The sequence below is a fragment of the Gossypium arboreum genome, chromosome 8 (genome assembly GCF_025698485.1).
Source record: "Gossypium arboreum isolate Shixiya-1 chromosome 8, ASM2569848v2, whole genome shotgun sequence".
Lineage (NCBI taxonomy): Eukaryota > Viridiplantae > Streptophyta > Magnoliopsida > Malvales > Malvaceae > Gossypium > Gossypium arboreum.
The window spans coordinates 24,011,835-24,034,263 of record NC_069077.1 but is presented as its reverse complement, the minus strand read 5'-3'; the positions used below and the strand labels follow the sequence as shown (position 1 = coordinate 24,034,263).

Genomic DNA, 22,429 nt, shown 5'->3' with positions numbered 1-22,429 from the left:
TGATGTACCATGTTAGATGTTAAAATTAACTTGATTATGATGCTTGAATTGGTTGGTATATGAATAAAAGTTTTGGTGTAGGTTATTGGCAAAGGTTGGGTGAGAAATAAAGCTAGAAAATGGCTTTATTTTGTCTACACGGGTAGACACACGGGCGTGTGTCTTAACCATGTGTGACACACGGCCTGGTACATGGGCATGTAGTTAGGCCGTGTGTCTCCTGTATCTTAAATTTGAGAAACAAAATGGTTAGAATTGAGTACGCGGGCAGAGACACTAGCGTGTGTCTCAGTCGTGTGTGTTGTATGGCCTAAAACACGGGTATGTGTCTTAGCCGTGTGAAACCTGCACCTAATGTCGAAGAATTTAATTAACCACACGGCCTAGCACACGGGCGTGTGGCCAGCCGTGTGGCACAGTTTAGAGAGTTACACGGGGTTGAACACGGCCTGCAGCACGGGCGTGTCCTAGGGTTACATGGGTGTGTCCCTTGGACCACACGGGCTTCTGTGCCCTATATCTTGGAAAATTTTAGAAATTTCGCGAAAAATTCTCTGAGTTCCTGATTTAGTCCCGATTCGATTCTAACACTCATATTGGGCCTCGATGGTTCATTTAAGGGATGTTATGAATAATATTGGAAAATGAATAAATTTTGACATGAATTATTTGTAAATGTTCTGGAAACTCTGATAATGCTCCGTAACCTTGTTTTCGGTGACAGATACTAGGAGTGTTACAATTATCATGCGAGTTATCAAGCCAACAACATTAAAAACGAATGTTTTGATCAGCATTTTTGTTTAAAAAAATAGTTGAACTCTTTTTTGAAATGTTAAGGGTTAAATTTAGCTCAAAAAAATAATCAGGATCAAATTTATATAAAAATATAAACTTTGAGTGCTAAATTTATCGTTATGCCAATGATTTTAGAGAAATGATTGTATGAAACTTGGATACCATGTCATTTATATCTCTTTCCAAAAATTTAATGTTATTTCAACATTTTCATCCTAAATTTCAACACGTCATGTTGGATTTGATTTTTTTTCAAGATGAAAATACTGAAATGACATTAAATTATTGGAAAGTGATACAGATGACATGGCATCCCAGTTTCATACAATCTTTTCTTATAATTTTATCAAACACTTCATAGTTTTAAGAACATTTTAACGTGCACTTTGAAAAGTTAATGTTTATTAAAATTTAGGTTAAATTATTAAAATAGTCACTTTTGTTTACCTCAAGTTACATTTTAGTCAACTATATTTGAAATGTTACATTTTAGTCACTTACATTATCCTGTTGTAACATTTTAATTACTGTTGTTAATTTCCGTTAATGGTGTAACGGTAAGCTGATGTGGCATGTTAAATTATCATTTCAAACAAAAAAATTTAGGTTAATTTATAGAATTGGTCTTCATATTTTTTCGTTTTGAGCAATTTAATTTTTTTCTTGTATGTTCTATTAACATTTTTTTCTTTATTTTCTACTTTATTCTGTTTCTCCCTCTATTTTTCTCCCTTCTCCGTTTCTTTTAATGCAGTTTTTCTATGTTTTCCATTTGTTAAAACTAGTCATTATACTTTTTTTTTAAAAACAATTTAATTTTTTCAAGTGAGACAAGTTTGTGGATTAGTTTTAACAAAATGGAAAACATAGAAAAACTATATTAAAAGAAATGAAGAAGGGAGAAAAACATAAGGTGAAGCAGAAGAGAATGGAAAATAAAGAAAAAAATAAAGTTAAAAGAGCATAAAAGAAAAAAAATAAATTGCTCAAAATGAAAAGAATATAAGGACCAATTGTAGAATTTAACCTAAATTTTTCGTTTGAAATGATGATTTAATATGTCATGTCACTAACGTTATAATCGTTAACAACAATTAATGGCTCAATGACTAAAATGTTAGACACGATAACATAAATAACTAAAACGTAACATTTTAAACATAAATTATTAAATGTAACTTGAGGTAAATAAAAGTAATTATTTTAATAATTTATTCTGAAATTTATAACATTAATGTAGATATAGTGAAAAAGAACAATATAACCTTATAAATTTGGATATATACTTTATTTGGATGTATACTCCTAATAGTTTTCAAAGTGTACAACTAGATTAATTTAAGTATAAACTGTTCCAAGAACAAATATTTAAAAGTTGAGTGTATATTTTATATATTTATCTCTAACATTTTGACTGCCTCAAGTCTGCATCATTATCAACACTTAAAACATATTTTATCCAATCCACCATTATCTTACACCTTTGGAAATCAATGCTTTTATTCTTTTAAATAATATTTGACTTTTAATAGTGTTAAATAAATTAATCTAGATTTAATGATGTGGAAGTGTAAAGAGTGAAATTAAATTTTTAGAATTTATTTTGGAGTGTTTTGACATATATGAGTTTTAAAATAAAATGAATAAATAAGTTATTGCAACTTTTATGAACCTCTGATTAATTTAAATGTAAATGAAGAGATTATTAACTTGTTATGAATAATGTAAATGAGTTTGATGTGACTCTAAGTATTGTGTGAATGCACATAAAAGATGTAGTCAAAGCATGATGATCATGTAATACCAAGAAATAACTTTATTTAAGTAACAATGAAAATAAGAAAACAAAATCAATTAGATTAACACAATTTACACGGGTAAAAGTATCATGGTTGTTTTTATATTAAGGGGAAAATTGTATTTTGCCTATTTTAAAAAAAAAAAAGTAAATAAATTTTTGTATGTTAGAAAAAAGTGTAAATTGGTCATCCCATTAAAGATTTCGTCTATATATTATGTTACCCTTATATTAAAAAAAAATATGTACATTACATCAAAGAATAAAGTCGTTGTTTTATTAAAAATTTCATTCATTTTTACTACTAAATGTTGATGTGGTTGATAGAGGAATCAAGCACTAACACATTGTATGCTTTGTGTGCCTTTAGGTGTCAATATTTTAAAAAAATTTAAAAATCTTAAAATTTTAAAATTATTAAAATAACATCCAAAATGATTTTGAACAAATCGTTGTCCAAGCTCAAATTAACTTGGACAATCATTTGTCTAAGTTCTTTCTAGAGTGGTTTCTTAAATAATTATTAAATAATTTTAAAAGATTATTTAAAAGTTATTACAATTATTAGAAACTAATAAAATAGTCAAATTCACTAACCAAAAATATCAACTTGATTAAAAACTACAAGAAACTATAAATAATGATGAAAATTTTAAAAATTATAAAACACATATAAGATGTTTAAAGAATTCAAATATACCCATATATATAAACACACACATATCTTCTTAATCGAGTTAATTTTTGGTTCATCAATTTGATGAGTACTATTTTATTAATTTCTTATAATTCATAATAACTTTTAAATAATTTTTAAAATTATTTAATAATTATTTAAAAATTTCTAGGATGAATCTAAAAAATAATTGTCTATACTGTTTGAACCTAGATAGTTGTTTATCCAAATTAGACATCGCTTTTAGTAATTTACAATAAGTTCAAAAATTCTATAATTTCTCATAAATTTTAATAAGATTTCTATAATTTTTTTATAACTATTTAAAAAACCATGCCCAAGTTTGTCCAAATTCATTTGATTATAGACAAATATTTATTTGGATTCATTTTAAATGTAGCTTTTGAAATAATTAATTAATTTAAAAAATTAAAATTAAAATATTTGTTTGTATGAAAAAATGTGCCACATTATGTGTCACTGTTTGATTACTTCGTCAGTTACGTCATCACTTAAAAATTTAAATAAAAAGAATTTTTAACAGCAATACCAATTGACTTTATAATTTAACATATAGGGACTAATTTACCCGCTTTTTGAGTAGATGGGCAAAATATAATCCGACTCTTAATATAAGAATCTTCATGTTAATTTACTTGATTCTATTCATCTTTTAATTCTATTGTCATTTACATAAAAATTATGAAAATCCAAATCTTCATTGAAGGACTTATAGGGATGAAATTTTTATAAAAAATTAATTTACATTTTTATCTATTTATTAATAGAGAAAATAAAATACAATTCACCTGTGTACAACTTTTATCATCTACGCACAAAATTAACATGTATGGAAATTAGAATAAGCTTTATAATACGCACCAAGTCAATGTATTAAAGTATTTAGAAAGCATGATCTCATCCAAGTATAAAAAGGAAAAATTCTAGACGACTGCCGTCGCTGTATGAAAATTGCGAAATAGACCCCACACGCTTGCAAGTCCATACTCTCGTGCCATCCACGTCTCTCCAATAAAAAAACCACTGTTTTATCTCAATTAATGCCGTGTCAGCCGCACCCTCAAAACCACAAATCACTGAATCATCACCAATTTGTAATCATCGTCCACCGTCCGATTCTCCATCATAGGATTCCGTATAAATGAAAAAAGGTAAAAGAGAAGAAGAACATAGAGCCACTCGATGCAGGTTGTAACGGTAATTTAAAGGGAAAAAGAAAAAGGCAAACCCACAACATACTCCCCCAGCTCTTATTTGCCAACTCACGCATGTTTCCTCCTCCCCACGGCCACGCGCTGATCCGGATTTCATGTGTGAACTAGAACGGTTACAACTTCAACAACTCTCAACCGTCGATTCAGAAGACTGGTCAACCTTCGAGTACTCCAAAGACTGAAACTCGCTACTTTTCGGTGAACACGTGGCTATCCGACACTAAATAATGGAGTATTGGATTACGCACCCGATGAGGTATTACTTGCTTAAAAAGTGCAAACTGTATTCACGATTTCCCGATTTTGTTATATTTTAAAGGGAGAAAACCAACATTTAATACTTAAAACTTGGCAACCTTCTCAATTTGGTATCTACTTTTTTTTTGTCAATAATAGTCCCAAAACTTATTGATTATCTAATTTGATATCTGAATATACTATTTGATACTTATATTTGGTTTCAATAATTAATTTAGTACCTAAATTTGACATCAATGTTTAATTTCATACTAAACTTATGTGACTCAATAAATATTTGATATATGTGCTCTATTAAGAAAACATATAAGTTTTTAATTCGAACAAAACAAAAACTAAAGTACCAATTAGAATATTAAAGTCTAACTTAAATATTTGTATGGGTCAAAGAAAAATGAATCAATTTGAAAAAACTTATATACCAAATTATATATTAAAACTAAATATAAGGATCGAAAAGTAAATTGTCCCTTATTCTTTCTAAGAGGAAAAAGAAAAACAATGGTGATGCTCAGCACGTGTAGTCACGAGAGTGTCAACTGTCCAATGTAAGGTAAAATGTCCCACATTTTTAGTGATTACAATTAAGAGCAATGTTTTTTCAATTAGTGTGGGTTGAGTTGTAAGCCTGGTGGACAGAAGAGAAGATAGAAGAGTAGGACCCAGCTCATTGTCGGGGCAACCTAATTAACTGGCCTCCACTTTACTTTTATTTATTTATTTTAATCTCTATTTCATTTGTCGGTAATTCACGAGCCTCCACCTAGACAGACAGACATAAAAAGTAAAAGAAAACTAGAAACAAAAACCGTGTGGACTTTTTCCACAATCAAGAATTAAAAAACCCTTTGACATTGCCCAAAAAGTCAACCCCAAATCCAGTCCGGTTTTCAATGTCGGAAGCTGAGTTATATAAATCAGATAGAACAAATGAAAAAAAGATAAGGCTTTGACAATTGAGACGCCCAATTTATCAACCAAAAATACCTCCTTTTTTTTTTTTTTTTTTATCTTCTTCTTGTTTATATATATAATAATCGCAAAAGCCCACTCAAATACAAACTGCCTCCTTTTCTCTCGTTGCAACCATTAAAAAGTCAGCGCCTTATTTTGTCTTTTACATTCTGTTCTAGCGTTTCCTTCGCAGAGGAGGAGGCAGCCGAAGATACAGGGGTGTGTTCATGGATGTGGATTGGGATTTGCATGCGGTGGTGAGGGGCTGCGCCACCGTTACAACAACCACCAGCAGCAGCGGCGGCGGCTGCGGTGGTGTTGCTGCAAACAGTTCTTTAATGGCGGATTTATACCCTCAATCCCGTTTTTCTTCGTTTGGTAGCCAAGAAGAACCTTTTCAGGGTCAATTTTCGTGTTTTCCGAACCAGTTCGAAGCTAAGAACGCCATGGAGGAATTGCATGAGCTTTACAAGCCTTTCTTCCCCAAATCTCAACCTCAGACAAAACAACAGCAAGAACATCAACAAGTAAAGCCTAAGCTGTCTCAAGTTGGCTCTGTTACAACAACTAGTAGCAGCACATCTACGAACAATTCTCGATCTAAAAGAAGGTAAGTTTTAGCATTAAATGTTTCAAATAAACCGGCTGAAAAGGGTTCCTCAAATCTAATTACTTTCCCATTTTTAACAGAAAGAATCAGCTGAAAAGGGTTTGCCATGTGCCGCCGGAAGGTCTCTCTTCAGATGTGTGGGCATGGAGAAAATATGGTCAAAAACCCATCAAGGGATCTCCTTATCCAAGGTAAAATCTTCTTTAAAAATGGAGAAAATAAGTTTGGTTTTGTGTTTTGATATTCGAGTAATGGTTTTTGGTTGTTTTTGGTTTTTTTTTTTTTTGATAACAGGGGATATTACAGATGTAGTAGCTCAAAGGGGTGTTTGGCCAGGAAACAAGTGGAACGACACAGATCCGACCCGAATATGTTCATAGTTACGTACACAGCCGAGCACAACCACCCTGCTCCAACGCATCGGAATTCACTCGCTGGCAGCACTCGCCAGAAGCCTTTCACTCCACAAACGGTCATCGCCGGTGACTCAGTCAAACCTTCCTCATCTAAACCCGCCGACAGCTTGTCTCCGACGGCCTCCGTGGATGAAGGGGTTGTGGTTCAAAGTACAAAGGTGGACAGCCGAGAGGATTTGGTTGAAGATGAAGGGGAAGATGAGTTTGGGATGTCGGACACGGCGGTGAGTGATGATTTCTTCGAGGGTTTAGAAGGACTCGCTGAAATTGTCACCAGAAATTGCTTTCCCGATAACTTTCCGGCAAGTTTTGACTTTCCTTGGACTGCAAATAATGCAGCTACTGCCGCCGGTGGCATCTAAAACTCGCCCGGATGTATATTTTTAATTTCTTGTATATGTCATATACCTTTTTGGTTGAATCTAAGCCAACAATATGCTTCCTATAGGATTCCATTTATTCTTTGTAGAGAAAAAAATGGTATAGTTTCTTGTTTTAATCTTCAAGTGAAGCTTAGTTTAGTTATTGGTTTTAGACAACCTTTTATTTTCCTAGAATTAATGGGTTTTTTTTTCTTGGACAAAAATAAATCTGAAACCCATTCGAGTTAGACTCAAATCAAATAATTATTCTCTGTTATTCTCGAGAATTTAAATGGTACATGGCAGAATGCAAAATTTAAAGCTTCAAGGACAACACGCAGTAAACATAATCCTAATCTTTTGCAGCCATTCTATTCACTAAGGGGAGAAACCTTGTATCCTTGTATGACGCTTGTTAATTTTCCAGATTCACCAACAGTAGAAAGCCACCCCGTGAGAATCTCCATGGTTATATAATCAGGCTTGCAAGCATGCTCAATCATGGCGTCCATCAATCTAAAGCCATCTTCCAACAAATTGTTCTCTTTAAGGCCTTTAAACATTGCATTATATGTGTCGGAATAAGGCTTCACCGCTTTTGCTTTCATGTCATCCACCAGAAAGAGTGCACCATTGATGTCATTGTTGTTGCAGAGAGATTCTATACGAATGTTGTATGTTATGGTGTTTGGAGGAATCTTTGATGTGGAACTCATGTCATTGAAGAGCTTCATTGCTTCCTTAATATTTTCATTTGAGCAGTATGCGTGAATTAGATCTCCGTATGTGGCGATAGTAGGGACATGACCTTCGTTAATCATCCATTCCATTGCTTCGCGAGCAAGTCCGAAATTCCCATTTTGACAAAAATAAGCAATCAAACTGTTATATGAGACACTATTAGGCTTCACTCCTGCTTCTTCCATTTCCTTGATGATGTCATACGCTTTATCAACCATGTTTTTCTTGCAGAACCCTCTAACAAGCGAATTGTAGAATACAATGTCAGGGCGGAACCCAACTTTTTTCAGCTTCGACAAAACATTGCTGGCAGCATCCATCCTTCCAGCTTTGCACAAACCAGATATCAATCTGTGGTAAACGCTAGCATCCGGAGAGCATCCACTTGCCAGCATTTGATCAAACAGATCAACCGCTTTAACGATATGGTCGATGTCACAGTAAGCTGTAATTAGGGTAGTATAAGTAACTGCATTGCCTTTCAACCTGTTTCCCTGCATACCAGAGAAGAAATTGAGTGCACCATTGATCCTCCCATGTCTGCACATACCATCCACTAATATATTAAGAGTGATCACATTAGGTGAAACCCCCACTTCATTCATTTGATCAAACAACTCCTTCCCTTTCTCAATGTCAACACAATTACAAAATCCATCAATCAAGCAATTATAAGTAAATACATTAGGTGCCAATCCCTTCATGGACCTCATCCGATCCATCAAACGCAACCCTTCTTCTTGCCTCCCTACTTTACAAAGTCCATCAATCACGGTATTATAAATGATAACATCAGCTTCGATTGAAACACCGTCACTCCCTTTTCATTTGCCGAGCTTGTTGTTTAACACTTCCATTGCTTCATCGACCCTCCGTAACTTACATAGCTGATTGATAAGAATCACAAAAGTTACAGCACTGGGCCGAATATCATTCTCCTTCATGTCAGCTACAAGTGTATGCATTCTTTTAACATCTCCATTCCTCCCTTAGCCGGTCAAAAGTACATCAAAAGGATGAGATTCGAGAGGCGCTCGCAGTGTCAGTAGTTCATGCAAAACATTCCAAGCTTGATTGGTTTTGCCACTCCTACATAACCTAGAAACCAAATGGGGTAAGCCAAATTATCTTTGGGAAAAACACCATGTTTCCCCAATTTAAAAACCAAATTAATGGTATATTCCTAGCTTAAATTTCTCTCCCCTTTCCTGTCTCCCTTCAATAACTCGCTAAAAATAATATAACCAGTGATCTCATCAGGTGGAACCTCAGACAATGGTTAAAGCATTTCTTCGAGCACATTGAGCGCGTACTCAACACGTCCGTTTCTTAACAGACCATCCATAAAAACATTGCGAACGTGCGTGTTTTTAACAGAAGGGTCGAGTTCTTTAAAAGGAATAACAGATTCATCTACCATTTTGTGTCTCCCAAAACCCCGGATAAGAATCGCGGCGGCATTAACAGTCAGAGGGATTCCCCATTCTTTCGAAGCTTGATACAGTTCGGATGACCTCGACCCACCATCGAGTTCTCGATTCACTTGCTCGACGGGCGCTTGGAACGGATGAGAGAGGAAATGGGTGTGTTGAGATGGGGTGTTTTGTTGAAGGTGTTTGAAGAAATTAAGGGCCAGACTAGAGGAACCGAGGCCACAAGTAATTTTGTAGAGAAAACGAGGAGATGGAGAAGGAGAAGAGGAGAGGAGAGATTGCAGGGGTTAATTAGAGGACCATTGTTGGTGTGGGTTTTCGCGGAGGAGCTGAACTGCTTCGTTGATTCTTGATTCATCGTCATGCGGTGGTGGTTGGGGTCAGCTTTGGTGCAGAGGTGACGGTTGAGGAGGTAAGATGCCGATAAGGGTTTAAGGAGGAGTAGTTTTGAATGCTTTTGAAAGTTGAAACTAGAATTGTAATGTTCATTTTTCCTTCTTTGTTTACGTTCAAAACTTCGAATATTTCACTGAAACTTAGACTTTTTATATATATTTGAATAATATTTTCGAAGATATCTAATCTTTTTTCACTTTAATGACACATAAATTTGAAAGCGGTAAATTAATTTAGTATTATTTTTAAGTATTCGGCTAACAACATTAAAAAAAATGATATGGCACTCGACGATGAATAGTAACAGTCTCATAATTTGACATATGGTAAATTCTTTAAAAATAAAATTTGACATTTTTTCATGTGTCAAAATATGAGGTAGCCATATGTCATCACAATATTAGTTGTTAGTATCACATCAGTGTTAGTCAGATATCTAAAAAAGAATATCAGGTTGGCTTACAATTTTTAAATTTTAAAGTTTAAGTATCAATTAGATAAAAAAATACCAAATAAGCACAAATTATCAAGTTCAGGTAACTTTTGTATATATTAACCCTTAAAATTTAAACCATTCCACAATAAAATGAGTTAAATCTAAATCCTAAACTTTAAATTCAGGATTGAATTTTGTAAAATAGAAAATGATCTTAAATTTTGTTTAAAAATTGATTCAACTTGATTTGAAATTCAATCAAGACCAATTTCTTCATATATTGATAATATTAATTATTATGAAAAGATCTGACAAGTTTTGACTACGGCTCCAAACAAGTATTGATTGAATTGGTATCACCCATTAACCAAATCTCAAGAACAATTACCTAAAATTATTCTTTTTAAAAGATAATAAACATTATTATGATGGTATTTTATTGTTCTAAATTATGTAATTTCTGAAAAAATGTATATGAATGTCGTCAATTCACCATTTCAACCAAAGCTACAATTCTCTTTAATATCAATTTTTATAGATATATTAGTCACATAAAAATTTTCATCCATAAGTGTGCCTTAATTTAATGTTGATTAAGCTTTATGAGAAGTTTTAATGATAAGATGATTAGGCCAGGGATTGACCATGTTTTTCTGCATCCTACTTTGAGGCATTCCAGTAAATTTCAGATAAAAATTACAATCTGATTATAGTTGCATCCAATAGCAATTCACTTCATACAAGAGCCATTTCTCAACCATGAGGTGCCTGTAAAAATAGATGATGCCGAAAGGAACTATTTGGTTCTTGATTTTTTTTTAGGTAAAAAGCTGAAGAAACCTAGCCTTATTTTGGTCACTTTTGAGACGCCTCAGTGTCTGGCCGTTGTGCTGTGTTCATCTTCTCGGCTGCTGCAGTCGCCACGGATGCTGCCTTGTTCAGACCCAATTTCTCCAACTCCTTAAAGAAACCATTCACATCATCGGGATTCATTTTGTATGGGGTGTGGGAAGGACCGGGAAATGAACCGTTGTTTACTTCTTCCTTGTACTCTGAAAGGGCTTTTTTGATGACATCTCCGACACAAGCATACTGCTTACAGAACTTTGGAGTAACCTTTAGAAGGTAAAACCACCACTTTTTGAGAATTTTTTTCATGTAAAATGAAAGAATCTGCAAAAAGTAGAAGGCGGTAATCGTGTGCTTACCTTTGCATGATGTGGGTGTTGAAGCATTCCTAGTAGATCATGGTAAACTAGAACCTGTATCGACAGTACGAGTAAAGGTGATGACAAACATTCGAAAGTGCAGCAAATACAACACCCAATTTCCTTTTTTGTGAAGTAAAAAACATCAAATGGTAGGGAATACGGTTGTACAACTCCATAACACAAAAATATAACTTTCTAGTCTCTTGAAAACATGTGTTTATACAGAACAATACGGTTGAAAAAGGCAACAAAGAGTGAAGATGAAGATGAAGATGAAGATGCATTACAAGATTCTCCCATTAAAGAGTAGTACAACCATTTGAACAAAAACTTTGTACAGATAGAATGCATAGGAAGAAACACAGTTAAGCTTTTTCCGAAGTCAAATCTCAGCTAATGATTCGTTTATAGGAATAAACTTGAGGTCCTTAGAACCATAAGAGCTGCTATGCTATAGCATCAAAGTTAAGCCTTTCTAATGATAGAATCAGCCAAATGAGTTGGTTATATGTCACCAGCCCTAAGCAGAGATGCTGATGCCAGGAACATGTTCGCTTATGTTAACATAATATAAAGAAGAACCCCACCTACGAAATCAGACAACAGCTATACAGAATGCAATCTCTAGTTCTGGTTTTCTAAAGAAATTCATACAGAATGCGCAACTCACTGTACATTCCAAGGTTGATTGAGCTGCAATTCACCTCTTTTATCTTATTCAATTTGAATGATGGTTGTTGGTTTCTAAACTAAAACATTTAAGGTACACAATTAAGGCAATGTGAGGACCTAGATTTCAAAGAGGCAGAGAGATTAATAGTCCAAAATTAACCTGTCCACTGCAAAAAGGACCAGCTCCGATGCCAATTGTGGGAATTCGAAGAGCAGATGTGGCTGCAGCAGCCACAGGTGCCGGCACACATTCCAAAACAACCGAGAAGCATCCAGCTTCCTGCAAAGCCATTGCAGTCTCTACAACCTGCATAAACCGACCCAAACCAACATGCTAAGAAGACAAACATAAGCATATATTCAAAGATAAAACAAAATAGAAAAGACTAGGAAAGGGACCTTGATGGCACTAGAAACATTCTTGCCTTGTGGTCTGAATCCCCCAAGTACACTAATTGCCTGAGGAGTAAGTCCGACATGCCCTATAACCGCAATTCCGGCTTCGACAATGGCTTTTGCGGCAGTGATTCTTGAAGGGGACCCTCCTTCCAGTTTGATAGCATCCATCCCACCTTCCCTTAAGACCTTAACCGCCGTATCAACTGCCTGTTCATAATCCAAACTGCAATAACATCAAGCATCACTAAGTGGCAACTATCTTACACTTCTCAGAAAAAGCCAATTTCCAATATACCATTTAGTAACACAATTTGTCCTAAAAATGTAAGTCTAAGAAAGGAAAATTCATTCAAAGAACACTACTTCCATCAATTCCCAGTAATAAAATGAGGGCAAAAGTTCATGGGGGGCTTACCTGACTGGTGCTTGTCTCGTAGGTCCCAAAAGGCAAATCACCAACAAGAAGCGGTCGCTTGGCGCCGCGAGCTACAGCGCGACAATGAACGAGCATTTCTTCAAGTGATATAGGGAGAGTTGTGTCGTGGCCGTGAACGACCATGGAAGCAGAGTCTCCAACGAGGCAGATGTCGATGCCGGCGATGTCGAGGTGGACCGCCGATGGATAGTCATAGGCTGTGACAACGGTGATGGGCTCGCCCTTTTTGTATTTTTGCTTCAACTGATTAAGGGTCACTCTCCGGTCGGCGGTTTGTGGTGTTGGGCCACCGTAGACGGTGTTCTCCGGGACGTGGCTCATGCAGCGACTTAGGCAGACTCTGGCCAGTGGAGAAATCTTGGACAGTTTGGTTAAAAATGCCATTCTCGAGGTTCTAAGAGGGAGACGAAAAGAATATATAAAATTGGGATAAAGTAAAGGCAAATTACAACAACAGTCACCAAACTTTGGGATAAATGACAAATCAGTCACCTAGATTTCATTTCAGACACTTAACTTTCAAAAAGTAACAAAACGGTCCTTTTTACCGTTTTCCGTCACAGACGTCACAGTAAAGTGACATGGCAGGTGACGGAGTCTTAGCTGTCAACCTTAAATCTAGCTGGCCGGTTACTAACACTTTAATAATAGTACTAGCACCATTTTAGGGTTTGAAAAAAAGAAAAAGAATAAGAAAAAGAAGAAGAAGAAGAGGAAGAGAAGCAAGAAGAGAAGAAGAAGAAGAAGAAGAAGGAGAAGAGGAAAAATGGATATGCCTGAAGTGATTCTGATGTGCTTTTGTGGAGACCCAGCCAAATTAAGCATGTCTTGGTCCAATGACAACCCAGGTAGAAGGTTTTTGGGGTGTAACAAATTCGGAAGTCGATTTCAAAAACCATGTCGATTTTTCAGCTAGTTTGATCCACCATTGACGCCCCGTTCAAGAATGGTGTTGTTGGGTCTTCTGAAAAGACTAAGGACATTGGAGGATGCAAGGAAGAGGGAGAAAAGAACCTGGTTTTTGGTGCTTGTAATTGTTACTGTTTTGCTGTTTTCAAGACTTTAAAAATCATTTAATGTTAATTGAAAACCAGCTTATGTTTTGTAATTTTGTTGCTGGTAAATTGTTGCTTATGGTGGTATAGATGGCTGCTGTTATACATGGCTAACCAGTTGTTTACAAACACTTGAATGAAATGGAAAATTTTTGTTGATTACAAATTGTGTTGGAATATTTTTGTTGCTTAACATGTGTTAAAATGGTCATTGGTATACATAGCTAACCAACTCATGTTGTTGTTTACAAATTGCTTAACATTTGGTATACATGGCTGCTGGTTAGAAAAGATAACAATTGATATACAAATTTAACAATTGGTATACATGGTTGCTAGTTAGAAAAGATAACAGTTGGGTAACAAATAGCATGATAAATTACTCATATATTAAGGCCAATATGCCAAACTGTAAACTGTTTACAAAAGGAATGAGGGGCAAAATATTGCCAAATTTTCCTACAATTCATTACAATTGAACAGATGTGAATTGTAGGAAAATTTACAAAAAGATTCAGTGACTATGCCTAAGTTTATCAACAGTAGCAATCATAGGCAAATTTCTAAAAAATTATCTGCCTAAGTTAATAATCAGTAGCAGGTAAATTTACACAGTTTTAAAAGGTTAACAAAATGCAGTCTGTTCACATCATCATCAATGGTCTGTCATGGATGACTCTTGAGTAGAAAGCATCCATCTAACAGTGGTTGTGGTTGAATTTCTCTTTAATGGGAGCTTTTGTCTTGAGGCAGCTTCTTGATGAGTTGGGGCAGTAGGTAACTGAGTTGGGGCACCTTGTTGAGTTGGGGTACCCTCTTGCTGACTTGGGGTAGCCTCTTGCTAGGTTCGGACACAAACTTGATGTCTTTTAACCTACACGAATAAAAGAAATATGAAAAACAAACAAATTCATAGATAGAAGTATATTATAAGTTAAGGCAAATTACTTACTGGAATGTTTTGGCCAACTTCCCCTTTGCAACTCCTCTTATTGTGGCCTATTATTTTGCATTTACTGCACCTCATCTCCACCCCTCTCTTGCTCAACCTTTCTATTGTTTGTGGTTCATCAGGTTATTTCCTTCTCACTTTAGTAGGTCTGCCAGGTGGCCTTCTTAGTGGAGGAGGTAGTATTGGTAGCATGTTTGACAAAGAGGCCCATTGTTTAGGACCCATTACTGGACTTACAAAGTTGGAGTAAATTTGAATCTGGGTTTGCTTGGTGTACTAGGTTTGTACATAGGTTTTTGGGAACTCATTTTTTACATGAATGACAGTTAATGCATGCATGCAAGGGATGCTAGTGAGATCCCAATTCCTGCAAGAGCAGGAATTCTGAACTAAGTCCACCACATGCTGGCTGCTTGGACCACATTCAACCTGATACTGGTCCCCACCAGCATGTGATGGAACACACCTAAAAAATAGTGAGCATGCTTGGTTAAAATATACAATGACACCCCCCTAAAAAAGCAGTCACTACATGCATATTATAAAAAAAAAAACTCATTGCATGCATATTAAAAAATAGGCAACACACCAACAATCATTGCATGCATATTAAAAAATAGTCAACAGCTTTCCAACAATCATTGTATGCATATTAAAAAATAGTCAACAACTTTCCAATAATCATTGCATACATATTAAAAAAAGTCAATAGCTTTCCAACAATCACTACATATGATCAGCAACATTAAGTCAGAATATAGGCATTAGAAAGAATCTTTACCTTAATGAATCTTTTATATTTACATCCAGCTTTTTCTTGATCTTTGGACACAAAGTTCCTTTCCATTTGTCAGCTTCTTTTTTTTTCTTAACAATAAGTAACATAATCTTGGTCCTTACTGTTTCCATCATGGTCAGAATAGGTTTACCTCTTGCTTATAGTATCATCTGTCCATAAACCACATAAATGATTAGTGAATTGCTAATGATCAGTAAGAAACATAAAATATAGGGATTTATCTTGTTAAATGATTCAGATAGATTATTCACCAACATGTCAGAATGGCTCCTAATTGAGAAGTGAGACCTTGACCAGTGAGCAGGGTTTTTCTTCTTCAACCAGTCATAAGTATGGTGATTGGTTTTTCTCAGTTCATCCATGGCATTATCGAACTCTCTTGTAGTGCTTGCTCTTGCATCTTTCCAAAGCAAATCTTTCAGCTCTTTTGTTCGGAAACCAGCATTCTTGAAATTAGAATGTAGGTGTCTAACACAGTGCCTTGTTTCTGCATTAGGAAACAACATACATATTGCTTCCAAAAGTCCCTGCAATTAGGAAAAAACTAATTTAATTCTTTGACAAACCTTAAATAGAAACAACATAAAAAAATATATAAATAGAGTTTTACCTTTTGTTTGTCAGACATGAAAGATATGTGGTACGAGCTCACAATTTCCAAGTTTATTGCAAGCAACTCCAAGAACCAAAGCCATGATGCTTGGTTTTCACTTTCGACAGCAGCATATGTAAGTGGTTAGATGCCATTATTTGCATCTATCCCAACAGCTGCAAGCAAGTAGCCACCATAGTAGCCCTTTAAGAAACATCCATCTAAACCTACTATCCTCCTACAACCAACCCTATAGCCATCTTTGCATGCCTGCAAACAGACATACATCCTTTGAAACAATCTGTTATCCAAATAACAGATTGTTGTTGTTCCCTCATTTTGGGTCTTAACCTCCAATAAGTACTCATAAATCTTCTCATATTGAGCCTTATGAGCTCCTTTAATTAATTCCAATGCCCTAAGTTTAGCCCTCCTACATTTGGTTAGTGAGACCAAGCAACAAAAATCTCTTTTGACATATTGCTGTAATGATTTCAAAGAATAATCAGAATCGGCAATGAATTTTTCTTTATACTGTTCACCTATCCAAGCTGAGGTTACGTTCCTATTTTTATAGACTTTAGAACAAGTATGGTTAGGGTTTGAACTCCTAATTTGCCAAGTCTGGTCAGTGGGTCATTAGGGTTTAGCCTAGAAGCCCATATGAACCAAGAACATTTTTCATTGCAGACTGCCTTTAACCTTCTTAAATCATTTTTGGGAAACTTAATAAAATAACTATTCAACCTATCATACTGCTTGGCAGCTTCTTTTAGACTGTGTTTAGACTTAAATAACATTCCAACCTCAAGTCTAGGATTACTCATGTCATTCTCTAGGTTGAACTCAGGCAAATTTTGGCCATCCGAGTCAAATCCATGTGTACTATCTAACCTCCCAGAATCATCACTATCACACAGTTCATCTACTCCTATACCATCCATGTTTAAACCATCTAAAGTAACTCTTTCAGATGCATTACTATTACTACCAGACGATTCACTCCCAGACACATCACTACCAGACACGTTTTCTTCATTCTCATTAAAATTGTCATCAATTAAACCTGCCAAACAAAGTACTCATCAATAAAGGCAGACAACATAGGCAAACACTTTAACCATTTTTGTCAGACAATAACCAATACAAAATACCGAATAATTTAATACAAACACTTTTGTCATGCACATGGCAGACAACAACCAATACAAAAATTAATTTAATCAAACACAACCATTTTCCTCATGCACATGGCAGACAAAAATAGGCAATAACCAGTACAATAAAGAAGGTAAATAACAATAGGAGCCTGGATACAAACAATGACAGATATACACAATAAACATCAGTTTAATAATGTATAATTTAATGGCAGATATACACAATAAACATCAGTTTAATAATATATAATTTAATGACAGATACAAACAATGGCAGATATACACAATAAACATCAGTTTAATAATGTATAATTTAATGGCAGATACAAACAATGGCAGATATACACAATAAACATCAGTGTAATAATGTATAATTTAATGGCAGATACAAACAATTGCAGATATACACAATAAACATCAGTTTAATAATGTATAATTTAATGGCAGATACAAACAATGGCAGATATACACAATAAACATCAATTTGATAATGACATTTATACAATGGAAGATACAAACAATGGCAGATATACACAATAAAGATCAGTTTGATAATGGCATTCATACAATGACAGATACAAACAATGGCAGATACACACAATAAAGATCAGTTTGATAATGGCATTCATACAATGGCAGATACAAACACATCAAAATCAAAATCGAAATAACCTTAAACAATGGCAGACACAATACAGTACACATTATATGTCATAAACTTTAAAAACCAAACCCTAATCTGTCATGCACATTAATAACAAATAAAATCAAAATCGAAATAACCCTAAATCGAAATCTAAATCGAAATCAAAATCAAATTCTAATCCTAGATCGAGATCGAAATCGAAATTGAAATCAAAATCAAAATCAGAATCAGTGAGTGTTTCAAAATTGTAATCAAAATCGAAATAGAAATCGAAAGCAAAATCAAAATCGAAATTAAATTTGAAATCGAAATATCCCTAATTAATCCTAAATCGAAATAACAGCATGGAAATCCAAAAAATTTAAAACTAAATGCAAGCCGTTAAAGTGGATGTAACAGCACTAGTAGCTTCCCTTCTACTGCCCATTGTCTCTGACAATCAAAAACTTTCGGTTCGTCTTCTTTTCTCCCTAAACAAAATAAACCACCCTAAACCCTAAAACTTATACCATGTTAATCGATTATTGAACCGATTTCTAACCCCAAATCAATTCCCAATTCAGTTTAAAACCTAAAAAACCCCAAATCCCGATCAAAATTTCCCAAATAGATTTTCGTTCCCCCCCCCAAATCCCCCGAAAGCTAATCTATTTCTAACCCTAAAACATTAACCCATTAACCCTTCAATTTTTTTTCCTTAAACCCGTCCCAAACCCATCAGCTGTCGCCAACGTGGCAAGTTAACTTGCCACATCAGTGATTAACTTGCCACGTCAACAATCCCGTTAATACCCTAACGGTAACTGTTAGTTAGTGACTGTTTTGTCACTTTTTTATAACGTTAGTGACCGTTTTGTTACTTTTTGAAAGTTAAGTGACTGAAATAAAACCTAGGTGATTGTTTTGTCATTTACCCCAAAGTTTGGTGACTGTTGGTGTAGTTATTTATTTATACAAATAATATTTGGTGCGCAGTGCATGAATTTTTTGAGTAAATAACAGGGCAGTATAGCAGAAAACATCTATTTCCAAAATTATTTATGAAAATAGGCTGCTCCAAAAATATAATTGGAATAAACCGAAAATACTAAAATGTTTTGATATGGACGCATTTTTAAGAAAAAATGTAGAAAAGTGTGTTGACGAAGACGTATTTTTCCTCGTGCCAGGCAAAAGCGTATTGATTAGGACGTGCTTTAGTAAAAAGCACTGATGGGGACGCGTTTTTCCCCGTGTTTTCCCTTAACGGAGTTTAAAAATTTGACTGTTGAGCCCAACGGTTAGGGAAAAATTATAAAAACCACCCCACTAATTTTTTTCATATCAAATTTCTTTCAAATTATAATTCTTCCAAATTTCTCTTTCAATTTCTCAAAAAAGCTCTCAAAGCTCTCTAAAATATTTAATTATTGTCTAAATTATTTTTTTTATAATTTCTAAGAATTTTGGTCGTGTTAGCAATGACCCGAAAATTAATTTGTCTCGATTATAAACATATCTCTGTCGACCAAATGAAAATGGTAAGAGTTAATTTCATTTTTTTAATATTATTTAATATTTTTATTTTATTTTTGTAATATAATTAATATTTTTTATAATTTTTTTATTACAGTCGGTAGATCAAGTGTTACAATATTTTATTCGTAATATATCTGGTCCTCCATCATTGTTGATTGAAAATTACTTGAGGGAAACAAGTTTTTGACACATGGCCAATATAGGTCAGGGGTACAAGTTGGACCCGAAACTTATCAACACATTTGTGGAGAAGTGGAGACTCGAGAAGCACACATTCTATCTTTCATTTGGGGAGTGTACTATCACTTTGAAGGACGTGCAATTATAGTTGGGGTTACCAGTGGATGGGTCCGTACTCACAGGGTCCGCTCAATCTGCTGATTGGGGAACCATATGTTACAATTTTTTGTGTACGATTCTAGATATTATTTACAGAGGTCGGATCAATATGGTCTGACTACGAGACACATTCTCAGTGTCGGGGGATGATTCGACTGAATTATAAAGAGTACGATACGTTCGAGAGTACATCCTTCAGAACCTCGGAGGTTATCTAATGCCGGACATGTAACGTCCCCCCTACCCGAGACCGTTGCCGGAGTCAAGCAGGAGACATTACAAAACTTATCTTAGCACTTAAACAGTTTTCGTAGTAAACTATCCATCTGCGTCACAGTCGCTAAAAAAATCATATCTCGAGTTACGAAACTCAAAATCCAATTCCGTAAATTTTCCCTGAAACTAGACTCATATATCTACTTACTAATTTTTTTCTAGAATTTTTGGTCAGGCCAATTAGTACAGTTTATTATAAGAAGTCTCCCTGTTTCAGGGTTCAGCTACTCTGACCCTTGTGCACTTCGAATCAAATTTCTTCCTGTACAGAAATCCAATGACTATGCCATTTGTTTCAATTAAAATAGACTCAATAATGAATCCATACATATAAATTTTGAGTCCTAATTCTTAATACACAATTTATGGTGAATTTCTAAAGTCAGAACAGGGAATCCAGAAATTGTTCTAACCCTGTTTCACCAAAACGTAAATATCTCATAAAATACAACTCTTTTACCAATTTTGTTTCTTCCATATAAAAATAGATTCATTAAGCTTCAATTACATATTTTATTCATCATCTAATTCACTTTATACTATTTTTGGTATATTTTCAAAGTTGGACTACTGTTACTGTCCAAATCTGTTTTAGTATAAAATGTTGATAACTAAGTTTATAACATCTTCATTTCTTCTTTCTACAACATTTACCAACAATTCCTCTTATTACTCTTCACTAACATATCAAAACATACCATTCTTAAGGTTTTGGTAACATTTACAAAACATACCAAAATATCATTTAACAACTTAGATACTTTCAATATAACCAAAAGACATCCTAGGTACAATGCCATTTTCCAAAAGATAGAAACTTCACCAATTTGAGTTTGGGGATCGGCTTGTATCTTTGAGTCCTTATACTTTCAGTACCTAGCTGCGCACGAAACAAACCGCACGCTGAGAATACTCTCAGTGGTATTTCCATAAACAATAGCTTAATCAACTTTAAAACATGGTAATTCAAACACATTATTGCTATTATTCAATATCAATCAAGACTTTAATAACCTTTACTTTATTTACCCTTATTAACATAACTCGGACACTAACGGATACACGGATCCAACCCACACTCGGGATAAGCACATAGTGCTTCATCGGAACAAATCCGAACTTTAACATTATAGTACACAAAGTACTTCATCGGAACAAATCCGAACTTTAACAAGAGTCGACACATAGTGTCTCATCGACTCAATGTCGGAATATCCCAATACTTCCAATTCCTATGACATGTCAACTATATCCGACTAGCCCGACAATCGTTAATAGGGTATTCAAAATCACATTCATTTCAATATGGTAAAAATACTTACCTCATTCACATTTTCATACAATATAAATATCAAATATAGCAATAACGATTAAGCTCGGTTTATAGAAATACAAACCACTATTTATCGAATTTAATCGATATCTTCGTTCACTTTCTCTTTTCCCTTATTTGATGACGTATCCGTGCTACGTTTGCTACTAACAATCATACAATTAAAATTCATCAATATACTAATTCATAAAACACATTTTCACTTTCTATCAAACTTTTACAAAAATTCCAATTTCGTCCTTTTTCCATTACTAATCTTTTTCTTTAACTTAAGCTTCATATTCTCTTTTAATCAACTCATTAACAATTTCTAACTCATAAAATTCATTATAAAACATAAATTTTGAGCTCTATTCAACTTAATTCCTATTTAAACCTAACTTAGAATTCTTTTAATAAATCACTCAATTTTCACTTCTAACTTCAATTCCTATCAATTTAACCCATAAAACCTCAATTTATTCAACTAAATCAATATCTAAAATTTTCTATTTTTCTTCATTTTAACCTCATACATGTAGAACTTTGAATTAGGCTTCCATAAACATAAAAATCATAAGAAAATGAGCTAAAACAACTTACCAATTAAACTTTAGGGCCTTAATCCTCAAATTTCCCTTTTCTTTTTCTTTCTTTCTTTCCTTCTTTCTTTCTCACGTTTGCTCTCTGTAACTCTTTCTATGTTTCTTTACTCATTATTATTTATTCATTATACTATATTATATTATTATTAACCTATAAAAAATATAAATTAACATGTGTAATAGCTATAACATAAAATATCTTATAGCTATTACACATATATACCAACTATTACACATGTTATATCATACATTCACACACATGGCACTTAGGGTCTAATTGCTAGATTAGTCCCTTTTACTTCTTTAATCTATAATTAAACTTTTATTCCTTATGCAATTTAATC

The 22,429-nt window shown here is 34.3% G+C and overlaps 3 protein-coding genes across 3 annotated transcripts; 1 reads left to right on the top strand and 2 right to left on the bottom strand.

Moving 5' to 3' along the window:
* The first annotated feature begins 5,600 nt into the window (after positions 1–5,600).
* Positions 5,601–9,856, top strand: LOC108467676 (WRKY transcription factor 22-like). The gene is made up of 3 exons (XM_017768407.2): positions 5,601–6,329; positions 6,410–6,520; positions 6,624–9,856. Exons 1-3 carry the CDS (start codon positions 5,947–5,949, stop codon positions 7,105–7,107), a joined length of 978 nt encoding a protein of 325 aa, XP_017623896.1. The 5' UTR covers positions 5,601–5,946; the 3' UTR covers positions 7,108–9,856.
* On the bottom strand, positions 7,479–8,813 carry LOC108468773 (pentatricopeptide repeat-containing protein At3g61520, mitochondrial-like). The gene is made up of 2 exons (XM_017769629.1): positions 8,732–8,813; positions 7,479–8,596 (listed from the first exon to the last, which is right to left on the bottom strand). Exons 1-2 carry the CDS (start codon positions 8,811–8,813, stop codon positions 7,479–7,481), a joined length of 1,200 nt encoding a protein of 399 aa, XP_017625118.1.
* Positions 9,857–10,761: 905 nt separating the features above from the next.
* On the bottom strand, positions 10,762–13,253 carry LOC108467884 (3-methyl-2-oxobutanoate hydroxymethyltransferase 1, mitochondrial-like). The gene is made up of 5 exons (XM_017768698.2): positions 12,811–13,253; positions 12,396–12,602; positions 12,157–12,303; positions 11,322–11,375; positions 10,762–11,229 (listed from the first exon to the last, which is right to left on the bottom strand). The coding sequence occupies exons 1-5, from the start codon at positions 13,213–13,215 to the stop codon at positions 10,969–10,971; spliced, it is 1,074 nt and encodes a 357-aa protein (XP_017624187.2). The 5' UTR covers positions 13,216–13,253; the 3' UTR covers positions 10,762–10,968.
* Positions 13,254–22,429: the final 9,176 nt, after the last annotated feature.

Excerpts from the sequence above, each read along its gene's own strand:
- LOC108468773 (XM_017769629.1), bottom strand. The coding sequence starts at position 8,813 with ATGCATACACTTGTAGCTGACATGAAGGAGAATGATATTCGGCCCAGT. Across the intron at positions 8,597-8,731 it reads GATTCTTATCAATCAGCTAT|GGAGGCAAGAAGAAGGGTTG; the intron begins GTAAGTTACGGA and ends TTTGTAAAGTAG.
- LOC108467676 (XM_017768407.2), top strand. The coding sequence starts at position 5,947 with ATGGATGTGGATTGGGATTTGCATGCGGTGGTGAGGGGCTGCGCCACC. Across the intron at positions 6,330-6,409 it reads AATTCTCGATCTAAAAGAAG|AAAGAATCAGCTGAAAAGGG; the intron begins GTAAGTTTTAGC and ends CATTTTTAACAG. Across the intron at positions 6,521-6,623 it reads AAGGGATCTCCTTATCCAAG|GGGATATTACAGATGTAGTA; the intron begins GTAAAATCTTCT and ends TTTTGATAACAG.
- LOC108467884 (XM_017768698.2), bottom strand. The coding sequence starts at position 13,215 with ATGGCATTTTTAACCAAACTGTCCAAGATTTCTCCACTGGCCAGAGTC. Across the intron at positions 12,603-12,810 it reads ACGAGACAAGCACCAGTCAG|GCAGTTGATACGGCGGTTAA; the intron begins GTAAGCCCCCCA and ends GATTATGAACAG. Across the intron at positions 11,230-11,321 it reads AACACCCACATCATGCAAAG|GTTACTCCAAAGTTCTGTAA; the intron begins GTAAGCACACGA and ends TACCTTCTAAAG.